General features: G+C 34.3%; 1 protein-coding gene across 1 annotated transcript in view; it reads right to left on the bottom strand.

The window, feature by feature from the left end:
• LOC135466989 (uncharacterized) overlaps nucleotides 1-434 on the bottom strand; it is a 6,315-nt gene continuing 5,881 nt past the window's right edge. Inside the window, exon 9 of the mRNA XM_064744743.1 lies at nucleotides 1-12. Coding sequence (XP_064600813.1) covers nucleotides 1-12 — 12 coding nt within the window. The remainder of the gene's footprint in view (nucleotides 13-434) is intronic.

Genomic DNA, 434 nt, shown 5'->3' with positions numbered 1-434 from the left:
TCACCCATAAACCTGTCACGTGGATGAAAATATCTAAAGTATATTGCGCAAAGCACCAGCCTGATTGAAGCGGCTAAATGTCTTGTGCCATTCCCATTATTCTTTCATTCATTCATACTTTATTTCACTCAGGTCGTACAAAATGGCACCAAAGGTAAACACGTGAATTAACATTGATGACGGAATAATAAATATTACCAGCAAATAGCAAATATTAAACATTATAGATGGACGCTCCTTCATTAAAAAGCCTATATACATTATATAATTTTTTAATGTCCTCAGACTGGAATAACTGTTGTGGTTTATATACACTGGGTCTCTGTCTGATATTTTGGGGTATGTATTTCTTGCGTAAATTATGTAGTTTAGGGCAAACCATTATAAAGTGGTATTCATCACCAATGCTGTTGATTTCGCAATTTTTAGACAAC

This window comes from Liolophura sinensis, chromosome 6 (genome assembly GCF_032854445.1).
Source record: "Liolophura sinensis isolate JHLJ2023 chromosome 6, CUHK_Ljap_v2, whole genome shotgun sequence".
Classification (NCBI taxonomy): domain Eukaryota; kingdom Metazoa; phylum Mollusca; class Polyplacophora; order Chitonida; family Chitonidae; genus Liolophura; species Liolophura sinensis.
This window is presented reverse-complemented; position numbering and strand designations above follow the sequence as displayed.